The 22,067-nt window shown below is 38.5% G+C and overlaps 1 protein-coding gene across 2 annotated transcripts in view; it reads left to right on the forward strand.

Annotated features, from left to right (window-relative positions):
• The window catches only part of TSPAN8 (tetraspanin 8), a 31,363-nt gene extending 27,907 nt beyond the window's left edge, over positions 1-3,456 (forward strand). For both annotated transcript variants that reach the window (XM_035002131.1, XM_035002130.1), the window contains one exon: positions 3,164-3,456. In XM_035002131.1, coding sequence (XP_034858022.1) covers positions 3,164-3,217 — 54 coding nt within the window. In that variant the 3' untranslated portion in view covers positions 3,218-3,456. The remainder of the gene's footprint in view (positions 1-3,163) is intronic.
• Positions 3,457-22,067: the final 18,611 nt, after the last annotated feature.

Below are 22,067 nucleotides of genomic sequence, written 5' to 3' on the forward strand. Positions count from 1 at the left end.
TTAGATATCAAGTGAGTCAATTCACTCTTGATCCCCTGTCAGGACATTGGCAAGAATCCTAATGACGTGTAAGGTGCTTTCCTGCTTTTTACCCCTGAGGGCAGGTTAGGTCAGATGAGTTAACTTCTGCTTCACTCTCATAGATTGCTATACAGTGTCCTCCCTGGGATTTCTGGTAGCTTTCTACCTCTTACTTGTGCTACTTTACCGAACAGAGAGGAATTTTAGCTGGGATTGAAGCAATTTAGTGTTCTAAGTGGACGTTTAGGTTACTAGTAGAGTTTGAACAGCAAGTTGGGCTGTTGAGTATGACTTCCTTGCAGTCCAAATTAATAGGTCTAAGTACGACACATTCTGTGTCAGTAGATATGACTAACTTTCTTTTTGTCTGATATATGATGGACGTCAAATGGCGCTATGCACAAGGTCTGTTTCTCTTTTGATTCTGCCTTTTGTAAAATGTCCTTTGCTGCTTTGCCTTGTATTTTGGGTTCATGCAAGTTTAGAAATAATGAGCTAATGGTTGTAGAGATGAGTAAGGAATCACACACAGATGTACTCAGACATTTATAAGCATAAAACACATGTACGTATATGTTGGTGGATATACTTTAAGTGACTGATTGAAAGATCAGGCTTTGAATGAGGTGTTCATTGTAAGTGTCAATAGAAGTGTCAAATCCATGTTAGACTTGAATTCAGACAATTGACTATGACTGGCTATAAACCACTGATGCTTTTAAGAAACTTCTTGGAAGCAAATCTGGAGAAAATAAGGACATAAGCAACTGGGAAGATCAATGTCTCTCATACCATAGCCAAAGGCATTGCCAAGAATCTAAGTACATCTAATGGAAAATAAGATTACAAGAGGAATAGCATTTCAGTATTTTGTGAAATTGGTATATTCCATGTGTTTGATACATATTTAGATATTTTACTGGTTGTTCTAAAGACATATATAGGAAAAGACCTTAGTAGAAAACTTCCATGGAGTAATTTATAGTAATTTATATGGAATTTATACAGTAGTATATAGCAAAGAGTTGGTTCAAAGAACTGTTTGCCATTTTGTGTTGTTCACTCCCTCAATCTAAACCTGCCTTCCCTCTAGGATTTGAAGAGAAAAAAATCATTTTATATTCCCTCTCTTTTAATTCAAAAAGGAGCTTTGAAAATATCCAATCTATAAAACTATATCCAAAAAATGTGCATTAGTCTGTCTTATAGGCATTAATACTAGTTGCCTAACAGGCCTTTATCCATTGTTTCCCAAATTCAAATTCAAGAAAACACAAATATACATAGAGAGAAAAATCCCTCTAATAACTATTTTTGAGAAGGAAATAGAAAGAAATATCTTCCTGCAGAAAATATATTCAAACTATTTCCATAGACAAATATCACACACACAAAAAATCACCCTCTGACATTTAGACCTCTGATGATAATCTGCTTAGGCCCAGGCTGGGCCAATAGTTATTTTCAAGGCTCTGTTAAGACCACGTCCCTGAGGGATTTTTCTCGGATAGGATGTCAGGCATCAATGCAAAATGCTTTATTTTGTAAGAAAATTTTATCTCTAGGCACTGCAATTCTCATTATTCAGCATTAAATAACCAGACTATCGTATGTCTCCTTATTTGACTACACAACTTAACAGCACAAAAAATGAGCAGCCCTTCCACTCCTCATTTTAATTGCGGGGGGAAAAAAAGACATTGACAATGATCGTCATCACTGTGTAAGATAAACATTATCTTGACAGGAGGTCCTAGGAACAGAGAGAGAGAGAGGGAAATGAGAATTTTATAACATTTTTTGGACTGCCTCAGAATACGGAAACTCATGCACACTACTTAGCACGTTTATCCCGAGTCTTAGCATACATCACTATGTGATGAATCTCTTTTAATTATTTTGGTTTTTATGAACAGTGGTAAATTATCTTTTCCAATGCAAGAAAGTGTGATATTAACTGTCTACTCTGCTGATGAATGGTGGACTTCTATTTCAAGGATGTGACAGTGAACGACAATAGAGAGTTGCCTTATCCCAATATTTTGGCCATTTTCTTTCTTTCTTTAATTAATAATTAATTAATTTATTTATTGCCCATTTTCTTTCCTCTTTCCTGATACTTGTCTCCCAGACTGAAGGCTTGGGACCAAGGCAAAAAAAAAAAGAAAAAGAAAAAAAAAGAAATTTCAGGGCTTTTCCAGGTCATTCTAAAAGAACATTATGGATGAAACTTGTTATTTTTGCAGAGAATTGGTATCTACTGTTTTATTTTTAAGAAGGAATAAATATTGGGCAGCAGTTCTAGTTTGAAATGCATTTCCAGGAAAGAATTAGTAAGCAGGATGCCTCAGTACAGTAGGAACACTCAGGATGACTCAGCATAAATGGCACCTCACTCCCCTCCTGCCTCTGGTGGGGAGGAAACTTTCCATCTGTAATACACACGGGTCCTTTCCATCATTTCTGCATCGAAGCCACAGCAGGGCCAGGCACTGACTGCAGAGTCAAGGAGGGCACGTTTTGGGGCCCCTCATTCTTGGGAGAGCCATTTAACGAGATGGAAATTATGCCCCAGGTTTTCAGCTGTGCTTTTTCACTTCAAAGGAAATTCCTGAATTAAGCTATTCCCCATAGATTTAGAAGCATTTTAAGAAAAAAAAGTGACTTTCTTCATTCCTCTTGGCAATGCCTAAAAATACGGCAGGAGAAATTCTAGACTCCTTGATTTTATGCACATGATCTAAACCAGATGATCATATAACCCTTCCATGGAAGCAGTAGGTATATTTAGCCCCCAGAGGCCTGAGTTCTCCAGAGCTCCAGGGTAGATGCCCCACAGAAGGGTGTGTGTTCGAGAAGGATGGGGTGCTCTGGGGGCAGCCAGTACTGCCCAAACAGAGCCAGTTAGAAGTGGATTGGCTAGCTAAAAACTCTGATTAAAACACAAAGATACTCAGAGAGCTTTCCCAATGCTCTTTTGTCCCACTGGAGGCTCCAGTTTCCCAAGCAGAGAGATGACTTAGATAAATAAGATTAGAACTGTCAGGAGCCAGAATCTTTTCATGTGTAATGTTCTTTCTGTCTATTTATAATGTCTCCAGCATTTTAAATTCCATGTTAATCTTGTTACTTTATTTTCTAGGTACTTGGTCTGGTATTTTCTATGGTCCTGTACTGCCAGATTGGGAGCAAATGAGTCTGTGGATGTGCCGAGCTATCATCCATCAAGCCCCTTTAACATTTTGCTTTGACTTTGTAACTTTGAATATACAAGTGCTGTACACATTAGGAGCGGCTGTCTTATTAAAATGTTTCATTTAGATATATCACAGGTATCTTCCAGACATACTGAACATATTTAAGATGTGAGTGACACAAGGAAAATGATATGAATGTGATTTTTACTTAAGATAAAAATAACCTTGTTTATGCTGGTGTATTTCCGTGTCTGATCATTGTGTTCAGGTGGTACTGTGCTGAAAACATTCATCTGGAGCCACCCAGTGGATTAATCGTCATTGTTAAGTGACAGATAGTGCCATAGTTAGTTAAAGCAGTGGATCTGGGCTTTTCAGAAGCAACACTCTCTTTTGTGTGGTGTATCAGCCATTGGTGGTAACATTAAGTTGAACCTCAAGTTGAAAAAGTTGAGAGTGGCCCAGCTGAAAGAGTCAGCATCTCTTTTCTATTTGGGCTACTGTTTACTAATGGTATCTCTTTTTTCTCCTAGATATTGAGGCAGGGGTGGGGCAAGAAGATCTGAGTGCTGTCTTTTAGTCTTTGAATCTCTGGTACCTCTTTGGATCTTTCTCTGGGACATGGATATAAGTGCTTTTATCTTTCTAGTTCTTACAGGCATTTTTACATTTTACTTTTTATTTAGGTATAATATACACACAATGAAGTGAACAAATCTTTTTTTTTTTTTTTAAAGATTTTATTTGTTTATTTGACAGAGAGAGACACAGCGAGAGAGGGAACACAAGCAGGGGGAGTGGGAGAGGGAGAAGCAGGCTTCTCGCGGAGCAGGGAGCCCGATGCGGGGCTCGATCCTAGGATCCTGGGATCATGACCCGAGCTGAAGGCAGACGCTTAACGACTGAGCCACCCAGGCGCCCCAAGTGAACAAATCTTAAGACTCCAGCCGTGCAAGCACTTTCCAGATCAAGAGATAGAACATTTTCAGCACACCAGAATGCCCCTTCATTCTGACGTGCGGGAGCTGGCTCACACCAGCTCTCCAGGGCAGATTGTATATATAACATATGCTCAGTGACATCACGTTGGTAGCTTGAAATCCACCGTGGTGGGAGGATTGATACCATGGAAATTGGAAAATGCTGTAAAATCAGGATTTTTTTTTTCTTTTTTTTGAGAGTTTGTTGGTAATCATTTACCAGTATATCACTGCTCTCGGCAAATACCTCCCCAAAGGTAACCACTCTTCTGATTTCTGTGGCCATAGATTCATTTTGCCTATTCCTGAGCTTTCTATAAATGAAATAGTAAAGTAAGTAGGTACTCCTTTTACTCAACATTTTGTTTGTGAGATTCGTCTATATTATTGTATGCAACTCTAGTTTATTCTCGTTGCTCTGTAATATTCCATCGTATATGAATATAATTACAATGTATTTACCCACTCTCCTCTTGATGGGTGTTGGGTTTGCTTCCAGTTTGGTGCTAGTATGAATAAAGTTGCTGTAAACATTCTTTTATATCTTTTGGTGCTTATAGGTACTGATTTCTGGATAGGTATACAGGGGTAGAATAGCTTTGTATTTGTATATTTAGATTTAATAGGTTCTGTCCAAGAAATTTTCTGAAGCAGTTGTGCTTATCCATACTCATACTAGACAAGTAAGGTAGACTTAATCTCCTCTTCTGAGGAGGAGGAAGGGAAAGAAAGGCAGTCATTATCAAATGGATCAGAGTGGGGAAGGAGTGGGAAACGGGCGGCAGGGGGTGCATGGTGGGCTGGGTTGGGCAACCTAATTCTGTGCTCCCCTGTGGCTGATAAAGATAACTATCCTTTTCTGAGCACCTGTCATCACCTGAGAACTATAGCAGAAACTGTACTTTTATTGTCATATTTCTTCTTAACCACATGCTTATGAACTAGATACTATTATCCTCATTTGGCAGGGGAGAAAATAGAGACGTCTGTGAAGTTAGGTAACATGCCTAGAGTAAAGCCATTAGTGATCGGCAGAACTGGGATCCCATCCTTGACAGTTGCCTTCCAAACCTCCCAAACAATTGCCTCCCAAATGGATCATGCTCTATTTGGCTTTCCCATATGTCTATTAATGTACTTTCCCATATGTCTATTAATGTACTTTTATTTTAATCACCTGTTCATGTGTTTGTCTCTGTTAGTATACTGCAACTTTTTGAGGGCATTGATTGTTTCTTATTTTGTCTTTATGTCCCCTGTACCTATCACAGTGCTTACCACACAATAGGTGCTCAGTAAATTATAGCTAAAACTAATACTTAGATTTATTGAGAGCATGCTGTGTGCCTAAAAATAATCAAATCACCTTGCATAGAGTAATTCATTTAATCCAGAACAACCCTCGTAGGTTAGTACTATTGTTTGGCCCACTTTACAGACAAGGAAACCAGAGATGAATGGGCTTAACTAACTTTTCTTAGATCGTGCAGCCAGCAACGGCAAGAGTTGTGATTCAGGGCGCCTGGGTGGCTCAGTTGGTTAAGCGACTACCTTCGGCTCAGGTCATGATCCTGGAGTCCCGGGATCGAGTCCCGCATGGGGCTCCCTGCTCAGCAGGGAGTCTGCTTCTCCCTCTGACCCTCTTCCCTCTCATGCTGTCTCTCATTCTCTCTTTCTCAAATAAATAAATAAAATCTTAAAAAAAAAAAAAAAAAAGAGTTGTGATTCAGTCTAAGTGACTCGAAACCTGGGCTCCTTATGTCATGTCATTTTGCCCAGTGTTGGGAGAAATAGATAAGGAAATGAATATGGAAGTGCCTTTTGCACAGTGTCAGGCACATATTAGGATATTTTATGGTAAACATTTTTTTTATGGTATCAGTGATATAAAGAGCTGTGTCAGGGTAAGCAGGAAAGCATAAAACTCTCTTAGCTATTTCAAACAATGGAAATACAACGCAGGGAATTGCTGTATTAGTCAGCCAGGGCCGCCGTAACAAAATACAACAGACTCAGTGGCTTAAACAATGAATATTAGAGAGAGAGAGAGAGAACTCTCCACTGTCTTCTTTCATTAAAACACTAATGCTAGCAGATCAGGGCTCCACCCTTCTGACCTAATTTAACCTTAATTACTTCCAAATAGAGCCACACTCAGGGTTAGGGCTCAAACATATGAATTGTGGAGGGGGAGGGACGTGGGGTGTGTGTGTGCAAAATTCAGTCCATACCAATTGCTTACACAGATGAAGGAAGAAATAAGCAGCCAAATGGGAAGGCAAGGTAAACCAGAGATTAGCAACTGTGGGGAGTCACTACCACCTTTAGAACTGGAGGGCCAGAGATGGTGTTACCAGATGCCGGGATCCAGAACCACCTGGCAGAAGATGGAACCATGGCAGGGACCGCAGAGGAAGGGCTGGTTAGCAAGAGTCGGAGCCACGGAGGTGACTCAGCAGCTATCATCACAACAGAGAAAGGGAGAAGTGCCCTGGATTCTTTCCTCTGGCCCGCTCTTTTGCCAGTACCTCCCGTTGGCTGACCTCATCTAGAAACCCAAGAACAAGGGAGCCTGGGAAATGTAGTTTCCTCTGATACAAAGCCAAGCTAAGAATGTCAAGGACTGGATTGAGCAGATGGAGAAGACTGTCATAGCAACTGGACATTTAGAGAGCAAGCACAAGAGGCCGAACTTTTTGATTAGAGGGTAGTACAATTGTGCAAAGTATAACTGACATTAAAATTTTCATGAGAAATGGTACAGAATTTCCTGATTTCTTTCTGTTTTGATCAAAGTTCAAAGCATTTTAAGGATAGGGAGGACTTCAGAGCAGTTGTTCCTTACTGGGGGCCATCTGTCCCTCAGGGATTATGTGGCAATGTCTGAAAACAGTTTGAGTTGTCACAACAGGTGGAGAAGGGGAACGTTACTGGCATCTAGTGGGCAGGGGCCCGGGTTGCTGCTAAATATCCCATAATGCACAGGAATGTGCCCCATAACAAAGAATTATCAGTCCGAACTCCCCACAGTGCTGGAATTGATTGAGAAAAACTGCTTTAGAATCACATCTGAATAACAAAATATCCTCTTTCCAGGGGACAGTAAAGTGCGTGTTACCATGGAAAGTGAACTGGAGTGGAGTCAGGAGTCATCCTAGACCAGGCTCCAATAGGTTGCTGGCTTTGGGATTTTTGCAAATCACTTAACTTGAAGTTTCCTCCGTTGCAATTAAGAAATTTTATCTAGAAGAAGATATTTATCTGCTTGTGATAGTTCATCAGAGTTTTAATTTTGGTCTTTGGTACTGACGGTGATTATGAGGGAAACTTTTATTCTCTTATAGTATATTAAAATTAGTTTTAAGAATAAGCTCATACTTTACCTTCATTCCTCCCAGAACAAACCACCATATTCAAAGACATATTAAATTATTTAACAAACATAAAAGAATAAAATAAAAGATAACTGTCATCAAACTGATTATTCAATGTAGATGGAAATGTTTCTTCCAGTTAAGAGAAATGTAGGAATTATGTTCATTATGCTTAAGACTCTACTGTTGCACTTATTTAGATACAGGTAATTATATTAGATTTTGGCAGATGCTTCCCAAATCTGTCCATTTCTCTGCTTCCCATTGCCACCATCCTATGTGATCTTTCTTACTGCCTCCTGAAGTAGAAACAAGTAATGGTTTACTCAACATCCTTTGTTTCTTTGTCTACCTTACTGGTATATCTTGATTTTGTTGGTGTATAATGAACCCAACTAAAATATTTTGTTTCCCATCACCTACTATAGTGAAACTCCTCTTTCACACACCTAGTAAAGACACAAACTAAGAACACACATAATTAGTGTTTCTCATTTTCCGTGGTAGCAGCCTGATCCCATTTTTAATTATTCTTACAATAATGTAAGAGCATCTTTCAAGAGACTGAATTTACTAGACCAGACTTAGAGCATTAAAGTAGGATTTTATCATTTTGATAAAAGAGATACTGTCTCTCTAGTGCCTATAATCTAAATTGACCAAGAGTCACATAATTTGAACTGTGAACAGTTGGACAAGTGTAACAGGATGACTGTCTTGGGTGATAATGCAAGTCTTTCCCAAACACTTTTCCTTAAGAGCTAGCTCTCTACTAGACAAACACAGCCAGCTGGCAAAGGTGGGATATTGTTCCAGATCGTCTCAAGGTCTGTTTCTGGACTCTTCGTTTGGTTCTGTCCTTGGACTGATACCATAACTGTTGAATGTTATAAGCCTTGATATAAAATAGAATAAGCTCTCTTACTTTGTTGTTCTTCTTAAATGTTGTGGTTATTCTTTGCCCTTGCATTTCTGTAGAAATTTTAGAATCAGCTTGCCAATTTACACACACACACACACACACACAGAGACCTACTAGAATTTTCATTGAGATTGTTCTGAATTTATAACTTAGTTTAGGGAGAATTGACATATTTATAATATTAAGTCTCCCCATTCGGTATAGCTATCCACTTATTTAGATTTTCTTTAATTTCTCTTAATAATGTTTTAGAATTTTTCTGTTAGAAACTATTCAATTATTTAAATTAAAAGTAATGTTAGCAAAGTTGTTGGATTTAGGGTCGAGACACACAAAATTGTATCTCTGTATAACAATGATAAAAATTACACATTGGGAAATTTTTAAGAAGGTATAATTTATAAAAGAATCATGAAATGTCAAATACGTAGGAATAAATCTAATAAATAATTGGAAGACTTCTAACAGAAAATTCATAAAACATTATTAAAAGAAATTAATGTATATAGAAATATAATTTTTGTGCATTGATCTTCAATCCAATAACCTTGCTAAACTTATTAATTAATTTTAATAATTTACCTGTAGATTATTTTATTTAAGGATTTTCTATGTATACCACCATGTCATTGGCTTATAATATACAGCTTTGTTTGTTTCTTTCTTTCTTTCTCTTTCTCTTTTTCTTTCTTTCTTTTTTTTCAGTATTTACACATTTTTATTCCCTTTTTAAAAATTTTATTACATTGACTAAACCTCCAGTGGAATGTTAAATAGAAGTGGTATCTTGCATGGGTGTGCAATGTAGATACATAGGCTTTTTACACATTCTAGAATTAAGGTATAATTCTGCTGGTTTTGTAATTAACCAAAATTATGCTAAAATTCAGCATAGCCCTACGGACTTATGTAAAGAAAAACCATTTTAAGTAACATTCTTGATCAGATGGCTCATAAGAAAAAACAAAGAGGATGGTTTGAAAGAACAAAGAAATTTGGAGGAAGAGCTTGGATGGAGGAAAATAGGAACTAACAACATTGGAGTAGCAACAGGGGCCAGCTCCCCAGACAACTATTTTTCCCCAAGGAAGATGGTAGTGGGCATTGGACTAGAGAGAAACACATGATCCTAGACACATTTATATTTTATATTAGCCGCATCCACATTTGTCATTACATGAGCATTCAACCACTTGCTAAGCAGCTTGAGTAAGAACATGACTTCCAAGTAAAAAGAATCAGGGTTTAAACTCCAGCTCCACCATTGTGTAACCACAGGCCATTTGCTTCATCCCTTGAAGCTCAGGTTCTCACCTGTAAACTGGGGATAATGATTCATACTTATTGGGATCTTCATGAAGACGAAATGAGGTAATACATGTGTGTCATTGGTTATATAAAAAATGTACAATAGATGTTAGTTTTCTGCCCCTTTCTTTTGGTTTAAATTCTTTTTTCTGTTGTGTTCCATACTATTTTCTACATCTTAAGCTATATTTTTTTATCTTGGTCTTTCTCTCTTTACTGTCTCATCACCACCCCCAAACGTCCACACTATTCAGGCACATAGGACCCTTGAGGAGGAAGTGATAAGGTGGAAAGCAGAATAATCTGCCATGCTTCTAGCTTTTGCATTCAAAAGCTTAATATTTTAAGGCAGACGGGTTATATTCATGAGTTCTGGGCCTCTTTGCCTTCAGATGTGTTTTGCATTTCTTCACAGTGTTTAAAACGTTTTTAATAGCTCCTAGCAGTTAAAAGTTGGGACACTTACCATAAAACTCTGGAAGATCTGCCACAGCTGGATCTGCAATTCCAAATCTGGAATTTGCTAGAACACTACAGTGCCTGCCCATTGAGATGAGCTGCTTGAGCTCCAGTTTGGCAGAGCCACCATGGGCCTGCTTCATTCATCTACATACCCTGTCAGCTGTTGTAAGCAGTCAAGTTTGTGTGTCCTACCTGGGGACATTTTATGTATTTGGAGTATAGGCAAGTATTTGGGAGAAGCAAGGGGGAGAGATTGGGGCACTGTTGACCCCTCCCCATCTTAGAAGAGGTGTCTCCCAGACCCCAACTGAAGGCATGAGAGGAGAATGGGAGGGAATGAGAGGAGAAATATATGAGTGTGACTGTGTGTGACTCTGTGTGTACGTGTGTGTGTGAACCTAAGTAAGACTTGGCTAAGCGTCTGGGGAGGCAACAAGCCCTCAGAGAAGAAATGGCAACATGGTGTATGTAGTAGGCATATAAATGTTCCGAACAGTCTCATGACCAATTTTGGGACCAAAGTAATGGGAAAAATCTTGTCCTCTACCTCAGGTATGGATTGTCTCTAAAGGGGCCATGAGAACTGAAACAAGGTCTTTCTCATGGTGTTCTGTGTGCAGTTCTGGGGCCTGGTGAGCTATCATCAGATGGCTCCTCCAACATCCTCATGATATGCTGGCACTGAGGCTTCCAGAAACACGCTTAGATTAAGTTTCTACCTCTATACACTCACCAAATCTCTTTCTATACTCCTCCTCACAGCAGGCACTTAAGTAGAATTTGGTTACATTTCTTTCTATTCATTTCTATGAATTGAAAGGACTGACTTCTACTCTTCTTGACCTCTTTGCCCCCAGGTCACCACAACTTTCTTGAAATCTTGTCTTGTAGCTTCCACAATCCTACTGTTGCTGTTTCTCCCTCACTCTATCCTTCTGCTTCCAACTCCCTCATCATTCCTCTAATGGACACAGTCAGACACTCATTGCATGGGCTGCTCTTTCTATGTCTGTTCTATATCTTATTACTTATTGTCTTTCTTCTGGACACCTCTTTCATTTGGGACTTTCCCAGGTTTCTAGTCTTATTCTTCTTTTCATTCCACTCCCTTCCTTGCTAATGGTAACTATTTCCACAATTCCTAGCAGACTCCCAGGACTTCAAGATCCATAGCCTCATCAGGACTGCTCCCTGAGCCCCTGAGTTGAAATTTTTAGGTGCTAAATAGAGATGGTTTAGACAAAGCTGCTTCTCCTTCTGCCTTTCTGATTTTGCTTATCAGGATTAACAAATACTTAGTCATCCAAGCCAGATAACTCAGAGTCATCTTCAACATCTCCTCTTTATCTACTGTATCTAACTGGTCACTCCATCTTATTGACACCTCTACTGTACCTTCTCTCTTCCTCATCCTTGGTCATGGCCCAGGCTCAGGCCACCTGAATTTCTCTTTAGGATCATTGCAATAATATTTTGATGTTTTTTTTCTACCTTTATTTTCATTTCAAATCTATTCCCCATGGTGCCACGGGAATATTTCTAAAATGCAGATGTTACCATGTTACATTACTCTCTCCCAAGTTTAGAATTAATTACAAAGCTCCTTGTAAGGACTAATTTCATTTTTCCCTGCACATCTCCAGACACTCTTCCATAAGCACTTCACAAACCTTCAACTTTCTGTTTTCCTCTTATCCCTTTATATCTTTGCCATATTGCTCCTTATGACTGGAATGGCCTTGATATTTATTTGGTTGGATTTTTTCAAAGTCTGGCTCAAATGTGACCTCCTCAATAAAGGTTTTATGGGTCCATGGGGACTGAATTAATTTTTCCATTCATCTGCATTTTCCCATAGTACATTAAACTTAAATATTACTTATTCTAATGTATTGTGGCTAGTTTTGGTTGCCTCCATTTTATTACAAGCTCCTTGAGTATTCCTGAGCTCTTGAATTGCATTTGTTCCCCAGGCCCTGGCATGGTACCTAGAATATCTTAGAGGCTTAACTATATGTTGTTGTCATTAATATCATCTGGTCCATTTGAAGAAAGGTATCCATCCTTACTTTATAAAAATCTTTCATTGAATATCAATATTTTTATTAACATTATAATAACAATAGCTAATGCATATAGTGCTTATTATATATTAGGTATTGCTCCAAGGAATTCACATATATTAACTCATTCAATTCTCACAATGACTCTATTATTAAAATTATTATTCTTGTTTTATAAACAGGGAGGTAGGTAAGTTGCCAAAAATTAATGGAGTCAAACTTTAAACCCCACCCTGGCTCCACAGCTTACATTCTGAAACCACAACACTATAGTATATCTCTTGGGAAAAAAGCTGATTTGTTTAAGAAACAGAGTTTTAGATTTTTTTTTTCCAGGGTAGCTGAATTACTGAGGGTAATACTTGAACATTAGAGTCTGTTGACATATTGCCATAAGTCTCCTTTTCCCCACCCTCATACTTTGTGTACACCTCCATCAGAACCTTTATCATGCTATATTTCAAGGCTTTGTTTCCATGTCTACGTCTTTAATCTGGTTGGGAAAAATTTGAGGCAAGAAATGTGTCTTTTTAAACTTAATGTCCTGGGGCGCCTGGGTGGCTCAGTTGGTTAAGCGACTGCCTTCGGCTCAGGTCATGATCCTGGAGTCCCGGGATCGAGTCCCGCATCGGGCTCCCTGCTCGGCAGGGAGTCTGCTTCTCCCTCGGACCCTCCCCCCTCTCATGTGCTCTCTTTCTCATTCTCTCTGTCTCAAATAAATAAATAAAATCTTTAAAAAAAAAAAAAAAACTTAATGTCCTAACCACACATAGCATGGCACCTGACTGATACTTGCTCAACCAATGTTTATTGAATGAAATAATAAGAAATAGTGCTTACATTTTTAAAAACATTAAAATCGCCACATCCATAAATGAAAGTTGACAAGTCCTATGACTTACAACAATTAGCTTGACTCCAAGAAATATCTGCAGATTAGAATATCCTGTCCCTTTTAATGAGAGGAGTTTGTTCACTATGACTTTGATATCCTCTATCTATGGGTGGTGATTAAGATCTATAGAATCTGGAATCAGATTTGTCTGGGTGTCTTTACATGACTGCTATGAAATTAAACGAGGCAATACATGCAAAATATTTTGAACATACAGTACAGTTAGTACTCAGTAGATGTTAGCAGCTATAATATCATCATTATTATAAGAATGAATAGACAGCATTGGTATTTAAATATTCACTTATCAAGTTTTGGTTTTGATTATGAAGCTTCTTCGCACTTCAAAGAAAGCTTAAGACCATCAAAGACTTCATCTTCAAAGATCTGAATTTTTGAAATGGATTTTGACACCAGCTCCCCCACAGAATGATAAATCTTCTCAGAATCTCCGTCCAAGATTGCTTTCCAGCAATCATGTTGAGCAGTGAAACCAAAAAGACATGGAAGGGAGAATGGGCCAGGAACTGAGCCGCATGGAATGAAAGACAGTAAATGAAAAGGGATGTAATCCGGGAATCATCGTGATGTTAAACAGCATGCATCAAGCCAAGTGGAGAGACAGCTCTGTCGGCGTTACCAGCAAGGTGAGACCCTAATAAGTCATGTCTACTTAATGAAATCTGAGCATCAACTGTGGCAAAGCCAAGAGCAATAACTAACCAGGGTGAACACGACATTGCACCTGGATCATGCTATCTCCAAGAGTAATTTGTGACACTATTTCAAGTGATTCCAATAGAACATGTTGTTCTCTGCAGAAATTATGATTTTGGAAAACAGGTTAGGGTTCATGGCAAATTTTGAGATGGAAATAGTCAGGAATGTCATAAACAAGCAAGAAATCATTAATAAGTTCATAACTGGAAGCCATAGTAACTGGCAATTGGACTTCTTTTTTTTAATAATCCCAAAAATGCTTAATATAGAAACAGGCAAGTCAAGAAAACTAAGCCTAATAACTACTCAGAAATAAAATGAGAATCAAATGTGTATAATCATTAGGATGTGGTGAGTACTTGTTGACTTGGGAAAAGCAGAGTCTCATGGGTCTGGAAGCTGGAGCCGTGGTTTGTAAGCCAGGCTGTGCGCCTGGCTCTGTGTGATGCTGGCTAAACTCCCAATACCTTTTTTATCCTTGTTAATTATCCCTCAGTGGCTTAAAATTCTGGACTTTGGAAAGCACTTTCCAAAGATCTAAAGATCTAAAAATCCTTAGATAGAAAGAGCACATTTCTGATGGAAGAACCAACTTTCTTTCCTGGGAAGCATCCAGCCATAAAACGTCTAAAAATATCTTAGATGGCATATATTTGAGAAATATAAAGCAGAAATTCTATTTTCCCTATGACCCAGATTATTCTCATATGCAATTATCCTATATCTTTACAGTTAAATGGTAGTAATGTGTGTCTGGTGAGAGAACTGAGAAACTTACATTTTTCACTTCAGGGGAGCAGGGAAAAAAAAGGAATAGTGTTCGGATTGTGAGACTTTAAGTCTCCAAAGAAAAATGACTATTCGAATGAGCTTTTCTGAGACGGCCTGATTAAATTGCAATGTTGGATGATCCGTTGTGAAAATAAAATGTTGATAACATAATTAAGATTCCTTAGGTAACTTATCCTAGGACAATGAAAGACCGTGTCATGTACAAGAGGAAACTGGGCAGGGTGCCAATATTTATTGGCTAGATCCCAGCTCTTTGTCAGCCTTGAGGCTGGATACCCCAATTTAGTATCTCAATACCAATACCTGGGTCCCCTTTCTAGAGGTATGTATGTATGTATGTATGTATGTATGTATGTATGTATGTATTTTCGAGATTATGAATAATTGGTTATTACAATGTGCACCTGCAGCTGAGAACCATACCCTCAGAGGAGTCCAGAGAGAACTGGTTCTTGCTCCCCAGTAGCTCTTTCTATGGTGCTATTGAATTCCATTAATTTTCTCAGGCATGTTTCCTCGGAGTACCTGCATGATAACAGGATCACCCTGAAACACATCAGGTAATTAAATATTTTCCACCCTTAAGCCTGTACAAACATAAATTCAACATTGGGCCTTCCATGGGTTCCATCTTGGCCCTAAATTCAGAGTGGAATTTGAGGCAGCTGATGCAGACCTGCCTTTATAGAGACTGGCTCTAACAATCTTTCACCATTATCTCCCCAGGGTTCTGTAGTGTGCATAATATTCAGCAGTCTTGCATTGAAAGCAGCCAACATTGTTCTTTTTTTCCATTGTCTAATGTGGAATTGTTGTCTTTTCTTTAGACTTGAATCTGTGCTTCAGATGTGCCTGCAGAGTAAGATGCAATGGCCAGAGTGATAGAGCCTCTGCCATCTGGCTTGGGATGGGCTAGAGGCACCACCTTTCCTGAGATTTGAACTGTACCTCTGCACCCTACCCCAGGTCTTAACCACCCCCACGCCTTTGTTGAGGCCTGAGTGGTCCGAAGATCTGCGTGATGCTGCCCACGTATATAGTCCTGCCTCTACAAAACAGCAAATGCCCTGTGGACAGAATGGCCAGGAGCAGCAATCACCTGCCAAGATCAGGCTACGGCAGTCACATTCCAATCACACAAAGTAAAAACCCTCTTGGCTTGCTATGATCCAAGTGAGACTTTATGAATCACCAAGGGGGGGGTCCCCCCTCCCCACACATTCAAGTCCGTGGTCTGCTAATCCAAGCCTTGTGAGAATCCTCTTGACAGGCTACTTTGGTCTATCATTCTACTCCCAATTTTATGTTTCAGTGTTCAAAGCACATACACCAAATGTTGCATTTGAGATAATACTCCCTAAACTATAAAATCCTACCCTAGAGTGAGCTACCCAAGAGATATATTGGCTTCCCAAGGGTAAAAAGGAGGAATTAAGCCAGGCAGGCCCAGTTTATGGCAGGCTCCGACTTACCATCAGATAAATCATTCTACCTTCTCTGGGAAGGAGAAGACCACGGGATAGCGAAACCTGGGGAAATTTTTTTTTTAATTAACATATACTGTATTATTTGTTTCAGGGGTACAGGTCTGTGATTCATCAGTCTTACACAATTCACAGCGCTCACCATAGCACATACCCTCCCCAGTGTCCATCATCCAGCCACCTCATCCCTCCCACCCCCCTCTACTCCAGCAACCCTCAGTTTGTTTCCTGGATTAAGAGTCTCTTATGGTTTGTCTCTCTCTCTGGATTCATCTTGTTTCATTTTTCCCTCCCTTCCCCTATGAACCTCTGTCTTGTTTCTCAAATTCCTCATATCAGTGAGATCGTATGATAATTGTCATTCTCTGATTGACTTATTTTGCTTAGCATAATATCTTCTAATTCCATCCATGTTGCAAATGACAAGATTTCATTTTTTGATGGCTGCATAATATTCCATTGTGTGTGTGTGTGTGTGTGTGTGTGTACCACATCTTCTTTATCCACTCATCTTTTGATGGACATCTAGGCTCTTTCCATAGTATGGCTATTGTGGACATTGCTGTTATAAACATTGGGGTGCACGTGCCCCTTTGGATCACTACATTTGTATCTTTGGGGTAAATACCAAGCAGTGGCAATTGTTGGGTCATAGGGTAGTTCTATTTTCAACTTTTTGAGGAACCTCCATACTGTTTTCCAGAGTGGCTGCACCAGCTTGCATTCCCACCAACAGTGTAGGAGGGTTCCCTTCCTCCGCATCCTCGCCAACATCTGTCGTTTCCTGACTTGTTAATTTTAGCCATTCTGACTGGTGTGAGGTGGTATCTCATTGAGGTTATGATTTGTATTTCCCTGATGCCTAGTGATGTTGAGCACTTTTTCATGTATCTGTTGGCCATTTGGATGTCTTCTTTGCAGAAATGTCTGTTCATGTCTTCTGCCCATTTCTTGATTGGATTGGGAACAATTTTTTTTTTAAATGTATTTATTTAGAGAGAGAAAGAGAGAGCATGAGTGGGGGGAGGGGCAGAGGGAGAGGAAGAGGGAGAATCTCAAACTGACTCCCCACTGAGCACAAAGCCCAATTCGGGGCTTGATCTCAGGGCCTGAGATCATGACCTGAGGTGAAACCAAGAGTTGGACACCTAACTGCCTGAGGCACCCAAGCACCCCTGGGGAAAATATTTTTAAAAGGACAATAATACTAGCTCATAGACTGGTACAAAGTTGAATGAAATATGGTTGTAAATAAGATATTTATTGGATAGTAGATTTCAGGTTTTCTGCTTCAAATTATATCCAACTAAGATTTTTTTATTGAGACTTATTTTTAAAGAATTATTTGGCATTAATTACATACTTGGAGTAAAATGGAGCAAGGCAACTAACTATGGAAATCTCTTATCAACATGGGTTTGGCTTTGATTTTCTATCCTTTTTGCTTTGTTTCAAATTTTATAATTTAAAGCATTTAAAACATACAGACAAGAAAAGGACAAAACAGACTCTTATGACTAAAATACGTTACTTGATTCAGCTCTGTCCCATACAAAAAAGAAAAGATATAAATATTACAGACACAGCTTAAGTCTTATTTTCCTCTGCCTCACACAGCCTCTCTCCTCCTTACCTCCTCCGAAAAAAATACGTTCTTCAGAGGTTAATGTTTAAAATTCTCATATATTTTTTATGCTTTAAATAACCATATAACTTGAGTTATACAATTTTATTTACTTTTTTTTTATTTAGTTCTTTTAAAACTTTATTTTTTTTGACACACAGAGAGAGAGCAAGAGAGCCCAAGCAGGGGGAGAGGCAGAAGGAGAAGCAGACTCCCTGCTGAGCAGGGAGCCCAACGCAGGCTCAATCCCAGGACCCTGGGATCATGACCTGAGCTGAAGGCAGACACTTAACCGACTGAGCCACCCAGGTGCCACTTGAGTTTTAAAACTTTAGGTGAATGGTGTCAACCTGCCCACATCTTTTTGTAATTGACTTAAAAAAAAAGTTGAACACTGTGATACTGAGCCTTGTTCAAAGGGAGCGAATTCATTCTATGAGATGCTGCATTCTTGACCCCAGTTTATTCACCTCTCGAGAAACAGCTCATTCATTTCTACTGCTTTGGAATTATCAACAGGCTCTACTCAGCACCCATGTGCATACTCATCTCTCCTGGCACACATATATTATAGTTTCTCCAGGGATGATGCCCAAGAATGGCGCTGCAGGGGCACATGGAAATGCCCGTCTCCAAACTGACAAACCGCTTTCCAAAATAATCATCTTATTGTCACACCAACCAATATTGATTGTGTGTTTTGACTTTTGGTTGACTTGTTCTCTGGAATTTTATTATTTAATTTCCTTGAGTTTTTTGAGGTCTCAAATGCAGTCGTGTCTCTCCAAGACAGTTTGTGTTTGCTTCTACTAGTTGCCTGGAGATAAAACCAATCTGAGTGGTTTGGGGTTTATCAGACCTTCTTGGTCACAGGAATTCAGACCATAAACCATGTGAGTGATGACAAATCCTTAGGGGAGATTTTGGTTTTTACTTTCACTCAATGGAAAGTTTCACACAGGTAGACCTACTGTATAACAGGTTTATTTCCTTTTCATTTTAATACAGAGGGTAAAAGGCCCTTTGGGTAACCAGCTTTATGCAGAGGGTTTTTGTTAGGTATCCTATATTAGCTAGGCCCAAGGCTTATCCTCTCTCCTTGCCCCATGCAGACATCAAAGTAGAAGCTCGAGGTCTCCAGGACCTACCTAGCCAAATTCCGTAGGATGAAAGCTGGATGTGGTATACATTGTATCCCAGAATTCTAGTATTCCATCATTTTTGGTCCCTGTGTGATTTTTTTTTCTTGCCAGCTTAGCAAAACATTCAAAATGATTTTTAATATTTATTATCTTAGAAATGTAATAATTTAGTTCAAAGTATCTACTCTGTAATGTGCCCAGAACAGAGATCACATTTAGGTCTTTGATCTACCTGTAATTTATTTTTTGTGTGTAGAAAGCAGAGAGACACATTTTTCCTTCCCAAATGAATAGCCAGTTGTACCAGCACCATTTAATAATTAAACTGTCTTTTCTCCATTGCCTTGTAATGTACCTCCATCATGTGCTAAATTCCAGTATAGATAGAAATATGTAGCTATGTTCCTAAGCATTCTTTTCCATTCATTTAATTTTCTTATCTAACTTGGTAGAGTCTCACTCTGATTTAATTTCTGAATATTTGTAATTGTAAGATTAGTAAAATGTGAATCTTCCCTTTTAAAATTCTTTCTTTGAAATTGTTCGGTCTATTTTTAGGTTTAATTCTCCTGGATGATTTATAGAATGAGCTTGACAATTACAACAAAAGAAAATTTTTAGGCTATTGATTGATCTTGCATTTAACTTACAGATTATTTTGGAAAGACTTGCTATCTTTATGATATGAAATCTTTCCATCTTTCTCTCTCTCTCAATCCATTTAATATCTTTCAATAAAATTCACCAACAAGACATAATGATTCAAAATGTGTTGGCCCCTAGGGGCACCTGAGTGGCTCAGTCGGTTGGGAGTCTCCCTTCAGCTCAGGTCATGATCCCAGGGTCCTGGGATCAAGTCCCGTTTTGGGCTTCTTGCTCAGTGGGGAGTCTGCTTCTCCTTTCTCTCTGCCTGCCACTCTGCCTACTTGTGCTCTCTCTCTATCTCGCTGTCAAGTAAATAAAAAATAAAAATCTTAAAAAAAAAAAGTGTTGGCACCTAAATAACAGTGAAAAATTCAGTAGAACTTTAAAAAGAAATAGACAAACCCATTCAAAATTGCATATTCTAAAACATTTTTTCAGTAATTAACAGAAGAAGCTACAAAAGATTTATAGAGAACTCAGGTAACATTATTACTTATCTTGCATTAATTGACATTTATAGAACATCACACCCAACAACTGCAAGATACACATTTTTTTCAGCCCACATGGAACAACAGCCAAAATAGACCATATGATATATAGTAAATATTAATAAAATTTAAAAGACTGAAATCATACTGTAAGTTCTCTCACCATAGTGAAAATCAACTAGAAATCAATAACAACAGCAAAAGTCCTAGAAAATTCCCAAATGTTTGGAAATTAAGCAACATGTTCTAAATGACTCATAATTTTTTTAAAAAAAGCAAGATAAAATTAGCAAATGTTTTGAACTAAATGAAAATAAACAATATGACATATCAAAATCGGAGGGGTGCAGCCATAGCAATGTTTTGAGGGATCTTTCATTTTCAAGGAGCTATAAAAAGAGAGCAAATTAAATTCCAAATGTAGAAAGCAAAAAAATACTACAGATAAAAGAAAAAAAACAACAAAATAAAAACCAATGTTTAATCCTTAAAATCAACAAAGTGAGAAGTTGGTTCTTTGAAAAGATTAATAAAATGGGTAAAGCCCCCCCTAGCAGTATTGATCAAGATAAAGTAGAGACAAAGAAAAATTTTCCAATATGAAGAATGAAAAAGAAAATACTATTACTGATCCTTCAGACATTAAAAGGACAATAAAGATACCATGGACAACTTTATGCTGATAAAAATTTGACAACTCCGTTTAAAAGGACAAATTCCTTGAGAATCACTACTAATCAAAACTACACAAAAAGAAATAAAACTTATAAATTATTAGAACTAATAAGTAAATTTGCAAGGTTGCTGGATACAACATCAATGAAAAATTGTTTTTTCTGTATACTAGCAACAAGCAAATGGAAAATGAAGTGAAAAACTATACCTTTTGTAGTAGCATCAAAAAACATTAAATACATAGGGTTAAATCTAATGAAAGATGTGTGAAAATACTATGAGGAAAGTTACAATACAGTTTTGTGAGAAATTAAACAAGTCTTAAATACGTAGTAGGACATACCATGTACATGAATATATCCCTTTGTTTACCGTGAAAAAAAAATCAACATTGTAAAATGTCCACTTTTTCCAAATTGATCTGTAGATACAAAGCAATCTCAATCAAATTCTCAGCCTTTTTTTAATGGAATTTGGTGACTTGAGTCTAAATTCTGGTGGAAATGTAGTATCTAGAAGAGCCAAGACAACGCTCATAGAAAAACAAAACCGCATGACTCTTAGATAGTAAGACTTACTATAATAATACAGTAATTAATACAGTGTGGTACTGGCACGAGGACACACAAACTCATGACATAGCATAGAGGCCAAGAACGTACCCATTTATATGAAGTCACCCGATTTGCGGTGACATTCCACAGCAATTCAGTGAGTGAACAGATGCTGTTATCAGTGGAGGTCTGTCAGGAGATAGAAACCACACAACTAATTTGGACAAAGAGAATATAATGTAAAGCACTGTTCACGGAGTAACATGTTACAAACTACTAACAGGGCAACAGAGAATCTAAGTGTAACAACTGCAGAAAGTGAATGCATCTACCATCCCTGGAGTTGAAGGATCAAAGGGAAAAGCTTGAAAAGTTAGAGAAAGTGTTTGTGGGGCTGATTCTCAGCTCTGAGGAGGGCTGATCTCAGCTGCTGCTTATGTTTACAAGTTTTGCAGGGCCAGAGGAGGAACTTGTGGGATGGGGCCCAGGCCTCTGAAAAGGGAGTGTTGTTGCTGCAGAAGGACAGAACATTCTTCTGCCTCTACAGGGGTGAAATATTGGTGGGTACCACTCATGGAGACCACCAGCCACAGACACCCTTGGGAATAAACCAACAAACTAACAAACAGGAAAACTAAGTTTTCCTTCTCCTCCAGCTTTGAAGCCTCTTTCTAGCAACTTCTACTGGTAGCGTTTAACAGCAAGCCAGCTGGCAAAA

The sequence above is a fragment of the Mirounga leonina genome, unplaced genomic scaffold, assembly GCF_011800145.1.
Source record: "Mirounga leonina isolate KUSES-001 unplaced genomic scaffold, KU_Mleo_1.0 Mir_126, whole genome shotgun sequence".
Classification (NCBI taxonomy): Eukaryota; Metazoa; Chordata; class Mammalia; order Carnivora; family Phocidae; genus Mirounga; species Mirounga leonina.